The 15,332-nt window shown below is 48.1% G+C and overlaps 1 protein-coding gene across 2 annotated transcripts in view; it reads right to left on the reverse strand.

Moving 5' to 3' along the window:
* Window positions 1-4,344: 4,344 nt before the first annotated feature.
* Window positions 4,345-15,332, reverse strand: part of LOC142018157 (uncharacterized) — a 40,164-nt gene continuing 29,176 nt past the window's right edge. For both annotated transcript variants that reach the window (XM_075003634.1, XM_075003633.1), the window contains 3 exons: window positions 8,846-9,035; window positions 5,490-6,896; window positions 4,345-5,209 (listed from right to left, as the gene is read on the reverse strand). In XM_075003634.1, coding sequence (XP_074859735.1) covers window positions 4,943-5,209; window positions 5,490-6,281 — 1,059 coding nt within the window. In that variant the 5' untranslated portion in view covers window positions 6,282-6,896; window positions 8,846-9,035 and the 3' untranslated portion in view covers window positions 4,345-4,942. The remainder of the gene's footprint in view (window positions 5,210-5,489; window positions 6,897-8,845; window positions 9,036-15,332) is intronic.

Consider the following 15,332-nt stretch of genomic DNA (forward strand, 5'->3'; position numbering starts at 1 on the left):
CCAGCATGCCATCTTGTAATAAATTTACTGAATTGTATTTTAACTTAACTTTGTGTATTAATTGAAGCTGAATCCTGCTCTTATGCATCTGTGGTTAACTTTCTTATGGGGCTTGAAGATAGTATTAGTATTCTAGATTACATGTCAACATATTAAAGTGATCTTGATCAACTGAAAACAAGACTCAAATCTAGCTAAATAATGTTACTTTGCAAATTTCTTCTTTTGCTTTCATTTACTATTTTCATCAGTTATGGAAAATATGCAAAACCTCTAGATATTGTTACAGCAACAGAAACACAATCTGTCTCAGATTAAACTCTTGCCATTCCCTTTTCTTTTTTTTTTCCATTCGACTCATCTTTTCTGAGTTAAGAGGCAAAGTGTGATGTCTCTGCATGGGTGGAAACTACAAGCAGTATTGTACAGGACCTGTACTGTGTCTCTGGAAAATTCAGAGTTAGAATTGGGCTGATATGTGGGAGTAATTCTGGTAGTTTACCAGCCCTTATAGTCACGTGCCAGCTCTGAGGAACTTCTGCTTGGAGTGAAAGCAAAAATTATTTCTTCAAGTGGGTTAGAGACCTTTAAAGTTGGGGAGAGCAAAGCTGGAGCATCCATTGTGAGCACTAATGAGGAACTACTCAAATTTAGCAGCAGAGTGCTGATGTTTGGGTTGCTATGGCAGAGGAAGAGCCTGGCTAAAGAACTCTTCCTCAAGGCCCTAGGAGGGTCTTATGAGCAGTACATGCACACACTCACACACACAAATAATAGATATAATTTGCAATGAATTAATATCATTCAAAAGGCAATGGTCAAGTTGAGAAATAAGCTCTCAAAAATCAAGGTGTTCCAAAAAGTGAGGCTAAAAACTGAATTGTTCTTGTCCTTACGTCTTTAAAATATGGTCTTTTCATATCATTGTATATTTCTGTCAAATGACACCATGTGTCATACCAATATATATGAGATTAGAAAAGAAAATTTGTTTTACGCTTTGGGCTAAATTTGTTACTGTAAGCACTATTTTAAGTGGACCTCATTTTAGCCTTAAATGGTGTGCCTACAACTAACTGAAGGTACAAATGATACAATTTAGCAATGTGGCTCTGACTTTCCTTATATGTTACTGTTGTGACTACCTGCTATAATTTCTGCAACTCCAATTAATAGGAGGCACAAAACAGCACCCACAGAATTAAGTCATTAAAAATGTAGGCTATCACATAAAGTTAGCAAAACACGACTGACACAGAATTCACAGAAAAATAGTGGAAAGCATCTATGATATAGGAAAACTCTTCTGCGATTATTCCAAAGGCATCACATCTGAAATGATGCAAGAGTTATTTCAGAGATATTTCCGTCCCAACTTTTAAAGTATTTAAAAAAGTCTTACTTAAATCCTATTTGATTTGTCAGTTTTTATTGCCTTTTTTTTTTGTCCTCTGTACTTTCAAATGTTAGTCTGTATTGGAAATGAAATTGATCTCATGAAGTGGGTCTCTCCCACGAAAGCTCATCATCAAACAATTAATTCTGTTAGTCTTTAAAGTGCTACATTTCAGTTGCTTTGTTTTGCTGGAGTACAGACTAACATGTCTACCCCTCTGTTAATTTGCTGAAGTAAAAAAGATTGCTTGTGACTGCAGCTATAAATGTTGTGTACATTATGTAACTCATAACCTATGCGATCACAACTCTGCTGTTTTCTCTAACTACTTTTGATGACAACCATTTCTTTTAATGTAAGAAAATAAATTGCATGGTCATTTATGTTGTTTTTCTTTACTAAAAAGTCAGCAACTAAAAGAACTAAAAATATCTGCTATGATATGCAAATACAAGTGTGATGCATTTGAAAGTGGTACCTGTATTTGCATCACTCCAGGTTCAAAAGGAAAGAAAGGATCTCGAGGTTTGTCAGGACCATCTGGTGCACAAGGCGTTCCTGGACTTCTTGGTTTTCCAGGTGATAAAGGAGAACCAGCTAGTTCAGCTTTTGGGCTTCCAGGAAAACCAGGACCAAAGGTACATCATGAAGATAATGGATAAAGCTGTGGTAATGACACATTTGACAGCAAAGATAAAATTGAATATGGATAAAAATAATACAATGTATAACCAAGGACAGAAAATTATTCTAGAGTAAACTAACACAATTAGCACTGTAGGGTAATAGTCTGTTGATGAGAAATATTGAAATCCTGTCCTGTCCATATTTTAGGAGAAATCTACGCTTTTTTTTTTTTAATTTCCCACTGTGTCCAGGAGTTTCATATTTGTAAAGGTGGAACCTCTTAAAATAATGAACATTATTGTATTTAAGAAGAGTCGTCCTTTTGGCCACATCTACACAAGCAAGTTCTTTGAGAAGAAGCTGGGGCTCTTCCAAAAGATCCCAGGAGCGTCTACACACAAAATGTGTTTTTTCAAAAGGAATTCAAAAGCATGCAGTGCTTCTTCCACAGGGCCTCTTTCGCTCCTGGAGCAGGAAGAGTGACTTCTTCAGAAATAATCTTTTGGAACAAAATGTGTAGATGTTCCGTGATCCCTCCTTTCAAAAGGGCGGTCCTCCATAGCACCAGCTGGTGGATCATGGAGACACCTCAGCAAGCACCAGCGGGGCTCTGTGTTCTCTGCCTCTGGCCAGTCTTAAAGCTGCAAGAACCCAGAAATCCTGTGGCAGGAAGCTGAGAGCACGGAGGCAGCAAGCACGTGCACTGCTGCAACACATGCTCCCCAGACACCCCCACAGGATCTGGAGCCACCAAGGACACACAGGGCACCCAGGAGCCCACCCAGGGCACGAAGTAGAGGGGCCCTTCCTGGACTGAGCTAGAGCTCCAGGACTTTCTGGGGCTTTGGCATAAGGAGGGGGTCCTCCAGGACACTACAGGCTACTGCTGAAATGCCCCCAGATTTGCCTAGCTGGCCACTGGCTTAGCCACCTGAGGCCACCATGCCCAGACCACCAACTAGGTCCGGTACAAGGTGAAAGAATTATGCCAGGGATACATGCAGGCCTGGGGCAGCACCAGACAGTCAGGGTGGGCCACAGCCACTTGCCTGTATTATCGGAAGCTGTGGAAGCTCTGGGTGGGTGAGGACAGCTCCCTACCCTTCAGCACCTTCCAGACCACAGCCCTGGAGCCCCCTGCCACATCTGCCAGCCAGGCCAGGGTGCCAGACCTGGAGCCGGAGGTCCTGTCTAGAGACGAGTCAGAGTGGTCCCTGGTCATGGAGGTGTGCTCAGCCTCCTCCAGCCGTCCAACTTGAGCCGGGCATCTCCTGACCTCTTCAAGGGACCCTCCAGTAAGTGTGCAGTGCATTGCATACACCAGCCCCCGGGCCCTGGCCTGACCTCAGAACATATCTCTGACACAGGGGCATGCCTGCAGGTGAGACCCAGCACCTGCCCTTGTGGACAGTGCTGCAAGCTACATTCATGCATGGGGGACCTGGGTGGGACAGGCTGCACCCAGCTCACCTGCCACCCCAGCAGGGACTCCCCTATGCCCCGATACACCCCTGTCTCCTGCTAGCCTGTTCCCCAGGCCAGGGCAGGGGGCCCCACCATGGCAAGTGCCATCCCCAAGGCATCACGGAGGCCATGAGTGGCATGGGCCACCATGCAGGGAACATGGGGACATCCCAGGACATGCCTGTCCCTCGGGTCAGGGTGGGGGCAGCTACCCATGAGAGGTGGGGTACACGGCAACTAGGGCTGGGATGGGGGACTGAGCAAGGAGCAAGGGCTGGACCTGCCCCACCACCTTCTTCTCAGTGGGCCTGTGCCCAGAAGGCCCAATGCTGCAGCTGGGACGAAGATGCCGCTGTTTACATAGCTGCCCTCTGCCACCAGAACACGCTGGGGCAGAGACAGCTGGTGCTGGAGGAGGCCGACATGGCTTGGCAGTGGGACACATGAGCAGAGATGGTGAGCATGTTCTGCACCATATGCAGGGCCCTTGTGGAGCTGCCGGGCCAGCCTCCCACCCCCACACACCACCACCCTGATGTCCCTGAGGCCCTCGCCACCTATCTTCCAGTGCCTTCTGGGGACATGCAGCCTGGCTCACGGCCAGGGCCAGCCCTGCTGAGGCAACCACCCCGCCTCCTCCCTGCCAAGGCTGAACCAGTGGCCCCCCTCTCCTACCTTCCATGCCCCAACTGGGACCATGAACCCAGGGCGGGAGGGGCCCCTGTAAGTACTGGGGCTCGTGGCCTTCCACCCCCTCCCTGGAATAGCGTCCCCCCATTTAATGACCACCCAATGTAAATAGTTACCCCCTGTACACCTATAAATAGTTTAACATGTTTTTTTATTGGTCAGAAGTTTTTAAGTTGTAATAAAGGTATCTAACTGCAATATCCCCGTGTCCCTGATTATTGACGGGAGACAGTGAGGGGTGGATGGGTGGGGGCATCTGTGGGGGTATCTGGGTGAGGGCCACTCCACCCCATGGGCAAAAGTCTCCCAGAGGGCTTCCCAGATGTGGAACCCATCGTGGTGGAGCTTGTGGGCAGCGGCTGCAGCAGGCTGCTCATATCCAGGCTGGCCTTGGCCATCCAGCCCCTGGGGAAGTCTCCTCTCTGGCTAAATGAGTTTGTGGAGGGAGCAGCAGGCCCCCATGACCAGGGCGATATTCTCCAGCTTGATGTCAAGGTCCATTGGAGGCACCTAAATTTCGCCTTCAAGTGGCCGAAGGCACACTCGACCAGGTAGCATGCCCATGTGAGGCAGCCACTGAAGAGCTCCTGGGAGGGGGTGAGGTGGCCTGTGTATGACCACGTAAGCAAGGGCTGCAAAGGGTAGGCTGGGTCACCCACCATGCAGAGAGGCATGGCGATCTCCCCAATGGTGCACCCCTGCTGGGAGATGTAGGTCCCAGCCTCCATACTGCAGTACAGGGCAGAGTTCCTGATGAGACATGCTTCATGCACCCAGCCTGGCCAGCCCACATAAATATCCATGAACCATCCCTGATGGTCCTCCAATGTCTGGAGCACGGCGGAGTGGGTAGCCCTGGTGGTTCACGTAGCAGCCAGCGCTGTGGTGTGGGGCCCTGATGGCAAAGTGCACACCATCAATTGCTCCAAAGCACTGGGGGAAGTTGAGGGTGGTGAACCCTGCGACAGCTGAATCCAGGTCCCTGATGTTTACGAACCTCCCAAGCAGAACCTGGTTGTTGGCTGTCATGACCTGCAGAGGACAGAGAGCGAGCACACTCATGGTTGTGCACAGGGGTGCCCCTGCCCCCTCCCAGGCTTTGTCTCCCTACCCTCCCTCCCTGCCACACCATCTGCACCCCCCTCCCGGGCCACCGCTCCAGCAGCAGGCCTGTGTACGGGGGGGTGTCACAGCTCCCCTGCAGCTAGGCCCATCTGCCCCAACCCATCACACCCTAGCCCGCAAGGGTCCCCTGTGCCCAACAGCCCCCCTCCCCTCTTCTTGCTGGGCCAGGGCGCAGAGCGTGCCTTACCTCAAAGATGACAGCCCCAGTGGTGGACTTGCCCACCTCGAACTGCTGCCCAACAGAGTGGTAGCTGTCCAGGGTGGTCAGCTTCCATAAGCCTAGGCCATGCACTTCTCCACAGAGAGGGCTAGCAACATCCAGGAGTTCTGGCACTGGAGGATGGGGGTGAGCCAGCTGCAGAGCTCCATGAAGGTGTCTCTTCATGGGAAAGTTCTGCAGCCAGCGCATGTCATCTCCCTTGGCCAGGACTACCCTGCCCCACCAGTCAGAACTTTCTGGGTGGATCCAGATGTGCCAGATGGCCCGGGGGTGATGCAGTAGGGGCTGGGGTGGGTTGGGGCCCCAGTCATGAGTCTCCAGCACCATAGGAGGTGGAGGACAGCTGCCAGCAAGATGGCCAGCAGGTGAGCCCGGGCAATCCTGTGGGTCTGCCCCTGTTGTGGGTCCACTGCTCTCACAAGCGAGGGTCAGAACCGAGGACAGGCTCAGCTTCACCGTAAACAGCTGAGCAGGCCTCAGCAGCACATGCAAGGAGGGGCTGGGTGGAAGGGGCTCTTTAAGGCAGTGTGTTGCCGGTGCTCCTGGGAGGGCTTTCCAACCATGCAACCCCATCTGCAACATTTTCTGGCCCATTTTTTCAAGAGTGCGGCTGTGGCTGTGTGGATGCACTGTTTTGGAAGTAAGGATGGCTCTTTTGGTCTGCTTTTTATGTGTGGACATGATCCTTTGAAAGATGATCTTTTGGAAGACAGCCTTCAGAAGATCATCTTTTGGAAGAGATCGCTGCAGTGTAAGCATGGCCTTTGAGATTAAGAATTGGTACTTAAAATTTTTTCTGTCTGAGTATTACTGAGCTGTAGAAAAAAAAAAAGCCATTTATCATATATAAAGAAAACAAGACAGCTTTTAAGTAGTAATGTCATGATGCAACATGCATTGTTACTCTTTAAATAGGTGAACTTTCTCTGACAAAGTTTGGCCAAATGACTGTAAGTCAATGTCACACATGCAAGTCCATGAGCAGTTAACACCCACTTTTCCAAGTGCAGATTAACTGTAATCTGCTTTACTTGTGGCATGAGATAATTTGAAATGTGTGGATTGGATTATATGGTGTATTATACCATAGGCAAGTCATCTAATCTGTGCATCTTGATTCTTATACCAGGCCCAGGCCTATGCTATCTAGGCATCATTACTTCTTCTTTGAGTGGTCCCCGTGGGTGCTCCACAGTAGGTGTCAGGCTCGCCCCGGCACCGCAGATTGGAAATTTCCAACAGTCTCCATTGGGTCGCGCATGTGCCGATGCGCGTCGGTCTTCGCGCGCCTTCGGTCACGTGCGTGATCCGGTCCCCGCCAGTTCCTTCTCAACTGCCAATGGCTGCAGACGGAATCCACTCCAGCTCCAACGCCTGAGAAAGATAAAACTGTTTTCTTATTGTTAAGAGTTATTAGTTGATAGTTTAGTTATTACTGTTGAAGTTCTGCGTTAGATGTGTATATAGTTTAAAAAAAAAGAAAAAGAGAAAAGAACAGAGGTGGCCGCCTCAGGCGGTCCACTATCTTAAGGCCGCGAATGTTATCTGTTCCAGGACTGACTAGCTGTTAAGTGCTCTATTAACATTCAAAGACTTAAACGCCCGGGCAATGTCTTCACCGGGGTTTAAGAAATGAGTCATGCCATGAGGCCATGCCTGCCTCACATGGGCATAGCAAGTGTATCCGTTGCCTCGAGGAGACCCACGTTCCACAAAAGTGTCCTCATTGCTCTAAGCTTACAGCTAGAGCCCGAAAGGACAGGGAAATGAGGCTGAAGATGATTCTATTTGATAAGGCCCTCCAACCTGGACCATCAGAGAAGCCCCATAAAGAGGGACCCTCAGGGTCGCACAAGAGGAAGGCGGCTTCCCTAACCTCCTCTGTGCAAAACAAAAAGAAGCTCTCCCCAGCTCAATCCTTGCCAGTGACATCTGCGAGTGGGCTGAGTGGAGCACAGGGCCCTGACCCGTTGGCTGTTCATAGCGGGAAGACTGCAGCGCACACAGCTGCGCAAGGGCCTCCGACCATTAAGCAGTCGGCACCGAGGGCCCCGCAGGCACTGAAATTGGTGGCACCGACTCCCACGGCACCAACGGCACTGGAGCAAGGGTACCCAGCACGGGACCCAGTGGTGCTGGAGGAAGCTACCCACGTGGCACCATGCACAGCGGCACTGAGCGCGGCATCGACTATGGTGCTGAGGTCCCCGGCACTGGAGGGGGCGGCACCTGCTACTCAGCAACAGGGAAAAGCAAAGGCCAAAACCCGGCACCGCAGCCCATCTCTGGATATCATCACATTACCATTATCGCCTAGCTCCCCCCGTCGAGATACACCGGGCAGCAACTCCAACAGCCTGCTTCAGACCTCCATCCCTGTTCCTTCAACCACCATCCCCCTGGCTCAGACAATTTTCACCAATCTCCAGTAGGGATCCCTATGAATACTATCACAGAGCATCTCCGCCATTGTCAACGTCATCACGGAGGTCACACCCTTCTAGGCACCATATGTACACATTCCGGTCGTGGTCCAGATCTCCATCACCGGGCCCTTGCCCCTGTTGTTAGGGCCGTCCTTAACATACTGAACACCGGCACAGGGGGTCCAGATCTGGGGGTAGATCCCCATCCACACCTCGCCAACACCCCTTCACACAGTCTCACTCTGTGGGAAGATCACAGCTTTCCCAGCTGGAAATTGGTCCAAAGGCCCTGGACCCCCCTCCAGAACCCTCAAAAGAGCAAGCATACGAACAGCGTCAGGAACCTGAGGAATTAAAGGAGGTATATCATAGTGATGCCTCCTCGTCCTTCCCAGATGAGGCAGTTGTCCCTGGGGATATCTCCCCCCCGGACGACCTTAAGCAATTCCAAGAACTGTTCAAAAGGGTAGCACAAACACAGGACATTCAAATAGCAGAGATGCAGGAAAAACATCATAAACTCCTGAAAAATTTGAGACCCCCGGCTTCATCCAAGATCGCCATCCCACTAGATGAAGCGATTATGGAATCAGCCACCAACATATGGCAGACTCCGGTCTCCATCCCACCCACGAATAAGAGGGAGGATAAGAAATACTTTGTTCCAGCCAAGGGCATGGAATTCCTGTTTAGCCACCCCCAGCCAAATTCCCTGGTGGTCGAATCATCACAGCATAGATCCAAGACACCCCAATATAAGTCAGGAGGGTCAGATAAAGATGCGAGGAAATTAGACCTGTTTGGCAGGAAGGTCTATTCCTCCTCTACCTTACTACTGCGAATGGCACATTATGCCGCACACCTGTCAAACCACAACTTCGACTATTCCAGACTTACCTCCCTCATGGATTTCCTTCCAGAGGACAAGAAACTGGTGCTGAAAGCGATCGTCCAGGAGGGCTACGCAGCCTCATGAGCAGGAGTTCAGATTGCCCTGGATGTGGCGGACACAGCAGCACGTTCCACAGCCACAGCAGTGGTAATGCGTAGGGAATTGTGGCTCCAGACGTCCGGTATTCCCAGAGATCTGCAAACAAAAATCGTAGATCTTCCATTTGATAGACAAAGGTTATTCGCAGATTCAACCGATTCAGTCCTACACTCCAGCAAGGACTTGAGAGCCACACTTAGGACCCTGGGTATATACACCCCCCCGTACAGGAGGAAGAAGTTTTACCTACAGCAAAGGTGTTACGCTTATCAACCACAGCATACACAATATCAACGGGGTTATAATCGGGGTGCCACCAACAGCAGCAGCAGCATAGGGCCCCCAGACGTCGCCCCCAGCAGGGTCGCGCACCCTCCGGGCAAGCCCTGAGACAGCAAGTTTGATGGGTATGTTGAGGACTGCAATATCAAGACCATCTCTCAATGCCAATCTCAGCACATGCTCCACCATTGGCTCAAACCGTTCTACTCTCAATGGCAAAACATCACGACAGACAAATGGGTACTGGAAATTATAGCCACGGGATACACGATCCCCTTCCAATCAGTACCACCACCGAAACCTCCCACCCGGTCCTTCTTCAAGGACCCATCTCACGAGGCAAGGTTAAAACAGGAGGTAGACCATCTCATGTTTATAGGGGCAGTGGAGAGAGTACCGGAACAATTCCAAGGGAAAGGCTTCTACTCACGATACTTCCTAACAGAGAAGACGACAGGAGGCTGGAGGCCAATCCTGGACTTACGGGCCCTCAACCGGCATTTGCGCAAACAGCGTTTCAGGATGACTACAATTGCCTGCATAATCACAGCACTGGATGATGGAGACTGGTTTGCAGCCCTCGGCTTACCAGATGCGTATTTTCATATAACAATTCACCTGGCACACAAACGTTTTCTCCGATTCACAGTAAGCAGGGAGCATTTCCAATACAGAGTTCTTCCGTTCGGTCTCTCTTCGGTGCCTGGAGTTTTTACCAAAATGCTGGCGGTAGTATCAGCTTACCTACACAGGCAGGGTGTGTTCATTTGTCCATACCTGGACGACTGCCTACTGAAAGGGGTTTTGAAGGCAGAGGTCCTACGCATGATACGCATCACTACAAACACATTTGCCTCATTGGGCCTAGTTATCAACCTTTCGAAATCAAAAACCGAGCCCATGCAAAATATAGAGTTCATAGGGGCACGCATAGACTCTATTACATCAAGAGTGTACCTGCCTTATGCCTGTTTCCATGCCATCAAATCCCTGGTACAAGTAATGATGTACAGCCCCACAGTGCCAATCCTAACATGTCTACAGCTGTTGGGGCACATGGCGACCACCACGTTTGTGGTACAGAATGCCAGGCTGCATACCCGAGGCCTCCAGCATTGATTGGTGAGCATTTACAAACCAATACTCCATACCATCCACAGGGCAGTATCGCCCACAACGGAGGTACGAAGGTCACTGGCATGGTGGGCAGATCCCAAGAATTTGCTAGTAGGGGTGCCCTTCCACCAACCACAAATTACGATTTTTCTTACAACAGATGCACCCACATAGGATGGGGAGTGCACATCGGCAACAAGGTAACTCAGGGGCTATGGTCCCCCACGGAAAAGACATTGCACATAAATATACTAGAGCTCAGAGCAGTGTTCAATGTGTGCAGATGTTTTCGAAAATACCTGCAAGGCAAAGTAGTCGAGATAAATACCGACAACACCTCCACCATGTTTTATATCAACCGACAAGGAGGGGCCAGATCTTGCGCGCTATGCGCAGAGGCGGTCCGGTTGTGGAACTGGTGCATTGTCAACAATATAACGCTAAAAGCCTCATACTTACCGGGTGTCCACAACGTGAAGACGGACCAACTCAGCAGACGCTTTGCGCTCACGCACGAGTGGCAGATCTGTGCTGATCTGCTACGACAAGTATTTCACAAATGGGGGTTTCCCCAAATCGATTTGTTTGCCACTCACAACAACAAGAAATGCACTCAGTACTGCTCCAGAGCAGGCATAGGACAGGGATCCATGGAAGGGCCCTCTACTCTATGCGTTCTCTCCCACAACACTCATCCACGAGGTTTTGGAGAAAGCCAAAAGGGAGAGAGCACACATGATACTTATAGTCCCAACCTGGGACCGACAGCAATGGTTCCCTCTGCTTCTGCGCATGTGATGCCGCTCACCGCTCGCCACTCCCCCTACCGGTAGTGCCGGGCCTTCTCACGCAGGCTCAGGGGTCCATAGTGCACCCACATCCTCAAGGACTCTGCCTACAGGTGTGGCTAATCCATGGCTCAGCGCCTTAGAGAGCACATGTTCGGAGGGAGTGCAACAAGTCTTGGAGTTCAGTCAAAGGAATTCCACTAGAAGGACTTACGCACAGAAGTGGAAACGATTTATCTCCTGGTGCTCTTCCAAGCAGTTAGCTCCTTTGGACGTCCCTATAACTGTAATTCTAGAATACCTGCTGGAGCTAAAACGAGATGGGCTCTCCCTATCCTCACTAAAGGTCCATTTCACAGCTATATCAGAGTTTCAACACAAAGAGGAAGGGCCAACCATATTCGCCCATCCTATTGTCACTTGGTTCCTAAAGGGGCTGGCAAACCTGTACCCCCCTCGGAAACCGCTGCCACCATCATGGAGCTTGGACTTGGTCCTCCACATGCTGTCGGGACCACCCTTTGAACCACTGGCCACGATACCCCTCCGGTTACTTACCATGAAAACAACCTTCCTTCTTGCGATTATGTCAGCCTGTAGGGTGAGCGAACTTGCAGCTATAATGGCAATGCCGCCCTGCACAGTAGTCTCAAAGGAAGCGGTGATCTTACGATTACACCCAGCCTTCGTTCCAAAGGTTTCCTCAGAGTTCCACATTAACAAACCCATAGTATTGCCCTCATTTTATCCTAAGCCTCACAACTCCAGCAAGGAGGCACAGCTGCACCTACTAGATGTGAGGAGGGCTTTGGCCTTTTACATAGACAGAACTAAGCCCTTCCGGAAAACAGACAGACTTCTGGTGTCCCTCGCACCCAGGTCAAAAGGGGAAGGCCTGTCCTCACAAAGAATTTCAAATCACATCGTATCCTGCATAAGACTGTGTTATGAGCTTCGCAAGACCCCTCTGCTAGTTCCACCCAGGGCTCACTCCACCAGAGTAATGGCAGCATCGACGGCCTTTTTCAAGGGAATCGCGCTAAGAGACATCTGCAGAGCGGCGACTTGGTCATCTTACGATACCTTCGCCAAGCATTATGCCATGCACCGGGTGTTTGATGAGGATACACGCCTATCAACAGCAGTTCTTTCAAGGGCAAGCTGCACATAAATTGGGTACCCACCTCCTTTTTTGGGGTCACTGCTGGGTAGTCACCTACTGTGGAGCACCCACGGGGACCACTCGAAGAAGAAAGAGAAGTTACTCACCTGTGTAGTAACGATGGTTCTTCGAGATGTGTCCCCATGGGTGCTCCACTACCCACCCATTCCTCCCCACTTCGGAGCTCTGTTTTGTGTTTTTCAGAAGCATCCAGGGCAGTTGGTCAAGGAACTGGCAGGGACCAGATCACGCACGTGACCGAAAGCGCACGAAGGACCAACGCGCATCGGCACATGCGCGACCCGATGGAGACTGCTGGTAATTTCCAATCTGGGGCGCCGGGGCGAGCCCGACACCTACTGTGGAGCACCCACAGGGACACATCTCGAAGAACCATCGTTACTACACAGGCGAGTAACTTCTCTTTATCTTGTTTCTATGTGTAGGAACATATTATATTATATTGGGTTGATCAATTATTCCTCTAATTTTGATAGTACCCTAAACCAGATGATTCATAGGAAGGTGAAAATAAATAAATAAACAAACACACACACACCCCGACCACCACCTCACATGGACGTATATGGAGAGCTTAATTCCCATAGCCATCAGAGTGTGGCCATTTCATAGCTGTGTAAATGTGTGTTTGGTAATACTGACACCAGTTATGGGAGAAGAGAAACCAGAGATTCAAGGAACTGCTTTGTGAGAAATTTAAAATATACACTAACTAAATGTTTTAGAAACTAAGCTCTCTCTGAAGCTGTCAGTGGTGCATAATAAGATTTTAGGAGCAGACATGTCACATACTTTGATATCTTCTGTCTGCAGATCATCTCACAACAAATAGCTATGATTATATTCATCTTGGCTTTCAAATATGTGATTTAAAAATGCTGATAATTCAATATGCATTTTAACTTTCTGAAACTCTTATCCAAAAATGTATTTGACTGCTGCTTCTTAGGGTCCCCCAGGAGAAGTGGGAAGAAAAGGGGAAAGAGGACCACCAGGTCACCCAGGACTTGCAGGAGAACCTGGACTACCTGGAAACAGGGGGGATTGTGGAAAACCAGGAACTCCGGGTGAGTTTTGGTTTTGGAAAACAGTGAGATTTTGTATGTTTTTAGCAAGAGAGGATCTCCAGATCATCCAACAGAAATAACTAAGCTAGTTCCTCAGCTGATGGGAATTGGCAAAGCACCACTGAAATTTTAAGTGAGTTGTGCTAGTTTGCATGAGCTAAGAATATGGTCAATAATATAATATAATATAATATAATATAATATAATATGATATGGCCAATAATAATACTAATAGCAAATCTAGCAAGACATTAATTGTGGATCCACTACTGACTTGAATTCATGGCGATGAAGCTTTTTCTTCTTCTCCTCCTTCCCCCCCATCTCCCATCCCCTGGACAACTTACAGGGCCATCTGAATGTTCTGGAGATCCTGGTGCTAATGGACGCAAAGGATTGCCAGGACAGAGAGGTGCAAGAGGTCCTCCAGGTTGGACTTTTATCCTCTCTCTCTCTCGCTCTCTCATTTCTTTCCCAGCTCTCTGCATTTTGTTTGTTTCCTCTGTTGGCATAAGACAGCAGAGATTTCCAATATCTTCACAAATCTGCAAATTATTATATATATTTTTAAACTTGGTTTCTAAAGTTCTTTAATATTTCCATTATTAAGCTACAGGTACAGTTTAATTCCAGAGAGAAGTTTTTAAAAAGTCAAGGCACTACAGATAGCAAGGAGATGTAACAGCCTTACAAGTGATGAGAAAGGCTCATGAAATATTATTGAGATACCTACAGTGGATGAAAAAAAAGCAAATATCTAGCCAGAAATAGGAAAAAAAAAGCAATGAGAGAAAAGAGAAAAAAGTCAGACTGTGACAGTCCATTGTTAGAAAAAGAAACATCAGAATATGTTAAAATATCCATATAGGAACATGTATAAGTATCTACTATACATTTTACTGAAGTGAAAACAATAGGAAAAACAGTCATTATCAACAAAATTAGTATTCAGTATTGTCATGGCCAGATTCCAGTCTCATTTACACTAAGATAAATATGAAGTAGTGCTGTTGACTTCCATGAAGTTACTGTAGATCATACTCACTCAATAAGCCTTAAATCTGCCATAGATCTAAGTATGGGAACCCAAAGGTACAGACTGATGCACTGGGTCCTACAATTTCTCTCAAAGACAGAGGAAAGCATCCTATAAGCATGATATGGGTCTAACACTGAATCCACTGAAGACCATGGGAGGGTTGCTCGTTAGTTCAGTGGAAGCAGGATGCTGCACTTTTCCACCATTTACACATTAGTATGGTTGTGATTTTTAATGCACGACTGTTAGTAGCGCTCTAGTAAATGAGTATCATGTCTTTGTAACTTTGCATTTCAAACAGATAAGTAAAAAATGAAAATAAAAGTTTATGATTCTCAGGTGCAATAGGAGCCCCTGGAGCCAATGGTCCTCATGGGGAAAGAGGGAATCCAGGACTGGATGGTGTTCCTGGCTCTCCAGGGGAAAAGGGAGAACAAGGTACTGTGGTATAATATTTTCACATTACTTTAAACTCATCTCCTTTCCAGTTAACAATTCTTGTCAATCCTGTGGTCTAAAAGAGGAATCCCTGAAGTCCAAAAATTATATTGGAAACTACAAAGTTTCTTTCACACTTCACAAACTTTCTGGATGAATTTTGTGTAGGACATCAAAATGCAGTATATACACGTAGCTCCTGCATAACATATCTGATTTATCATGATTATTACATAGTCCATTTAAATGTCCACTTCTACAATGGTAAAGGTATTGCCATAAACCTTTAGGAACCCTCAGAATGCTCTAAGAGTGAAAGATTTTATGCCCTTACAATGAAGCAACAGCTTCAGTTTCTAGATCAAATAAAAACTTAGAAGCCAACCTTGGCTCCAATCATATGAATGAAGTTTCTTACCTGCTTATATTTTTGCAGGATCCATCCCTTTAACACTCAAATCCTTCAGTTAGATGGTCATC

This window comes from Carettochelys insculpta, chromosome 10 (assembly GCF_033958435.1).
Source record: "Carettochelys insculpta isolate YL-2023 chromosome 10, ASM3395843v1, whole genome shotgun sequence".
Taxonomy (NCBI): domain Eukaryota; kingdom Metazoa; phylum Chordata; order Testudines; family Carettochelyidae; genus Carettochelys; species Carettochelys insculpta.